General features: G+C 44.6%; 1 protein-coding gene across 1 annotated transcript; it reads right to left on the reverse strand.

Annotated features, from left to right (window-relative positions):
• Positions 1-352: 352 nt before the first annotated feature.
• On the reverse strand, positions 353-2,120 carry LOC114635730 (cytochrome P450 2B10-like). The gene is made up of 3 exons (XM_028784186.1): positions 2,088-2,120; positions 775-937; positions 353-637 (listed from the first exon to the last, which is right to left on the reverse strand). Exons 1-3 carry the CDS (start codon positions 2,088-2,090, stop codon positions 447-449), a joined length of 357 nt encoding a protein of 118 aa, XP_028640019.1. The 5' UTR covers positions 2,091-2,120; the 3' UTR covers positions 353-446.
• Positions 2,121-4,279: the final 2,159 nt, after the last annotated feature.

Below are 4,279 nucleotides of genomic sequence, written 5' to 3' on the forward strand. Positions count from 1 at the left end.
TTTTTTAGACAAGAGTTGATGATATAGCCAGACTGGCTTTGAATTTCTTATCCTTTCTCAGGCCCCTGACTACTGGGATGTAAGGCTTGAGCTGCTATGCCTGATTGAAATATGATCTTAATATGGGTATCCATTTCCTTGAATGTAAGAGCCCAGCATGCTAATCACACAATCTATTTCTCTGAGTTATTCTTGGACACTGTGAACTTCACATCTCTTTCTCTGTTTTTATGTATTTCTCGTTCTCCCTAATTGTATGTGTTAATGTGTGTATAAATGTGTGTATGTTTACATGTGTGTGTTTATGTGTATGTGTGTGCATGTGAATTTATGTATAAGTGTGTGTATGTGTGTGAATGTGTGTGAGTGAACGTGTGTGTGTGTTTATGTGTGTTTGTCTACCCATGGGCATCTCTCTCTCTTTCTTTGGCTGTGCACTCATGTCTCTATTTGCTATCTTCCTTCAAGCTCGTTCTCCCAGACTCACCCTGGTATTTCCGCAGTTCCTCCACCAAACATCGGGCTTCCTCCTGAATCCACTCCTCCACACTCCGCTTTCCCATCCCAAAGTCTCTCATAGTGGACAGAGAGAATCTTCGAAGGGTCTTCCAGCGATCTCCATTGGCAAAGATCACACCTGAGAAAGTGAGCAGGTCACACAGGAAGTTCAATGAAACCTGGGTCCTTCCCCGGCCCTTACCTTCCCCTCTTTCAGAACCACCTCTCTCTGTGCCCATTCTCCATCCTACTTCATCCCAACTTTGAGAGTCTTACCATAGTCCTTGAAGATTGGCTCAACCACAGCAAATGGAGCCCGGCCAGAGAAAGCCTCAGCTTGACCCAGCAGAGCCTCCTTTATGGTGTCTGTCCCACAGAGCATGACCACGGGCCTTGGTCCCAGGTACACTGTGAACACATCTCCATATTTTTCTTGAAGCTGCCAATCATAAAGGCACCAGGATAGGAGTTAGGCAGCACAGACATTGTTATTAAATTCTTTAAAATGCTTAGATAAAGACTGATAAACAGGCTGGCCCTGGCTACCCTTCCTTTTCTGAGGACCTAGAAATTTCAGGGTGATCTACAACCAGGAAGTTTTCCCTTGACTGGTAAGCAGTACTATGCTACTGTATGACGGTGGGTGCTGGGCTAGTATCATATGCTCAGCACTGGGAAATTAATAAGGAGGCTCAGGAATTCAAGAGTTTCTCTGGATGCTGTTGAGTTGGAGGCCAGCCTGGGCCACATAAAACCTTGTCTCAAAAATAAACAGGTTATAGATATAATATAAGAAAACTGATAATAAAACACTTCAATAAAATTGATAATAAAACAATTCAATAAAACTGAATTGATGTTACCAAGGATTCCCCAACCAATTTGCTTAGAAAATACTACATCGCACAAGGTAGCATTTGCTTAAGTGCCACCACTAACGTGACTTGGAGATAAGTAACAAACTAACCAGACTTGTTAGAATTTAGGAAAAGAATTGTGCATTAAACACAATTAAAGTTTGGGTGTGCTGAGAATATGAATCTGTTAAAATTTTTTTGTTAAGATTATTGCCAACTAGGCTCCATTTGCATATGAAAGAACATGGCTCTACTGGGCAGTTCAAAGGTGATAGCACTTGGTAACAACCACCATTAAGTCCTGATTCTTTTATAAGGAAGAGCAGAATTCTTTCAGGGGGGCAGAATGAACCTGGGTGTGATGGATTGAATAAGAATGGCCTACATAGGCGGACTTCCGGTTTGGGACCGAGCCTAGAGCAGGTCGCAGGCAACAGCTCCGTACCCAACCGCAGAAAACCAAGAAAAACAGGGACTCCCAGGAGCTTGAACTCACGCAGCATCCCAGGTAAAATTGAATCACCCGTGATGCCTGCTATTAGAAGTTCTAACCCAGATGGACCAGAAGCCAGGAGCCTCGCCCTTACCCTCACCCCCTACCTTTTCCCACCTGCACAAGATCCCCTGAAGCTGGGCAACTGCAAGATCCTGCTTGGCAACTGCAGATAGACTCAAAGCAGTGTACCATATCATCTGAAGAATAGCAGGGAGACCATAACTCAAGCAGTGTACCATATCTTCTGAAGAATAGCAGGTTGCAGTCCTCCTCGCCCCCACGAATAACCAGGACCCGCCGGTCGGGTCAAGTGGCACCCAGATGTGGGGCTCAAGGCACGGTCCCATCCGGACGGACCCTCTTTGAGAGGATGTGAGCACGACATCAAGATTGAGCAAGACAGAGATCATCGCTCGCGACCTGTCGTCCACGGAACCAGGTTGATGCTGCCATCAAGAAGGCAGTTGAAGTTCATTACCATCAGCTGAAAATTGCAGAGAATCCAGAAGTGACTCCGCAGGAGACTGACACAGCTGTCAGCTCCCCTGCCTCCCCCTACAGTCTACCCCTAGACTTCCATGCCCTCCAGAAGGGTTCCTGGTATGCCTGGCTTTGCCCTCATTTCTCTCGCTAGAGAGCTTGGCCTCTTGATCACCACAACAAAAATTGGCTTTTTCCTAAACCAAGGCCACCCTTGATATGGCCGCTAACATTGGGGAGCCTTCCTTTATGACAATATTACACCCCAAACTGACAAATGGTTGGTAACTTGAACATTTACAAGAGACTAGGATGGCTGTGAGTTAGCCCAATGACGGGATTATTGTAGGTCCACTTCCCAGGGGCCCACCCAATGCAGCCGAAAAGGAGTGCGTGGTGCTGGGAGTGGGTGCAGCCTACATGGCCTAAGACAGGGCCCTCACCCTCCTTTCACCCACATCGGAGTCCCTTGACGTTGCCCATCGTCGACAGCCTAAAACCTTCGACCATCGATGTGACTCGTCTCACATCAGTGTTTTGGGGTTGTGAACTTGTCTAAGACCCCCCATAATTAGACATCCAAATTCAAAATTCACATAGTTGGGATTGATCATAAGATGCCTTCTCTAACTAAACAGAGAAGGGGGAGATGCCAGAAGCCAGGACCCTCGCCCTTACCCTCACCCCCTAACTTTCCCCACCTGCACAATGTCCTCTGAAGCTTGGCAACTGCAAGATCCTGCTTAGCAACTGCAGATAGACTCAAAGCAGTGTACCATATCATCTTAAGAATAGCAGGGAGACCATAACTCAAGCAGTGTACCATATCTTCTGAAGAACAGCAGGTAGATCATAATTCAAGGCAGTGTACCGTATAGACCATGACATGTTTCAAGGCTCAGGCCAAGAAGATTTTGTACTTTTCCACCACCTGGCCCCTCTTACCCCCTCCCCTTGTAAAACATGCTATAAAAAAGCATTTCATGTTCAAAAATAAATAAATTATTCATAAAAAAAAAGAATGGCCTACATAGGCTTATATATTTGAATGCTTAGTCACCAGAAAATGACTCTATTTGAAAAGATTAGAAGAATTAGTAAGTGTGGCCTTGTTGGAGGAAATGTGTCACTGAGAGTGGGCTTTGAGATTTTAAAAGCTCATACACACTTGATCTACAGATCAAGATTTAGCTCTCAGCTACTGTCCCAGCTCTGACTATGCCTGCTCTATGCTCCTGATGTGATGATAATGAACTAAATCTCTGAGACTATAATCCAGCCCCAACCAAAAGCTTTCTTCTAAGAGCTGCCTTGGCCTTGGTGTCCCCCTCAGCTCTGGTGTCACATCAAAGCACAGAACAGTGACCAAGACCCTAACAACTATTCAAGGGGACAGCACTGGTCTACTTGAAAAGTGATGATGACAGTATCTCTGCTGTAAATCTCCCATTTATCTAAAGCAGGCAGACTTGAAATCCATGGCTCTGTAAAATATGTTTAATTGCTCAAAGTGTAATGTGGGAATGGGACCTAAAAGAGATTTACAGATGACAGTACATGTGGGGTGCTAATGTCGAAACTCAATAAAAACTGTTAAAATTTTCTGTTTGAGGTTAGTTTCTCTAGAGTGGTAGCCAGAACCACATGTGTATTATTAAATAGTTTTCTTTTTATTTCTCAAGAATTTGGAGTAAATTCTCACTGGTGAAGGGAGAGGGCTTAACCTGCTACATTAGATGTAGATATGGATAGATACAAATATATGCATAGATATGGATATGATATGGATGTGGATACAGATGTAAATACGGATAAAGATCCTTGCCTATACCCTTCAATCTGGCCAGCACTGGAATCTCAACCAAGAACCATCCTTCCTGTGACCCAGCTTCAACCTGATCAATGCCTCCTGATGACTTTCAGAGAGAATGTCCCTGACCCACCCACT

The sequence above is a fragment of the Grammomys surdaster genome, unplaced genomic scaffold (assembly GCF_004785775.1).
Source record: "Grammomys surdaster isolate TR1022 unplaced genomic scaffold, NIH_TR_1.0 116914, whole genome shotgun sequence".
Taxonomy (NCBI): Eukaryota; Metazoa; Chordata; class Mammalia; order Rodentia; family Muridae; genus Grammomys; species Grammomys surdaster.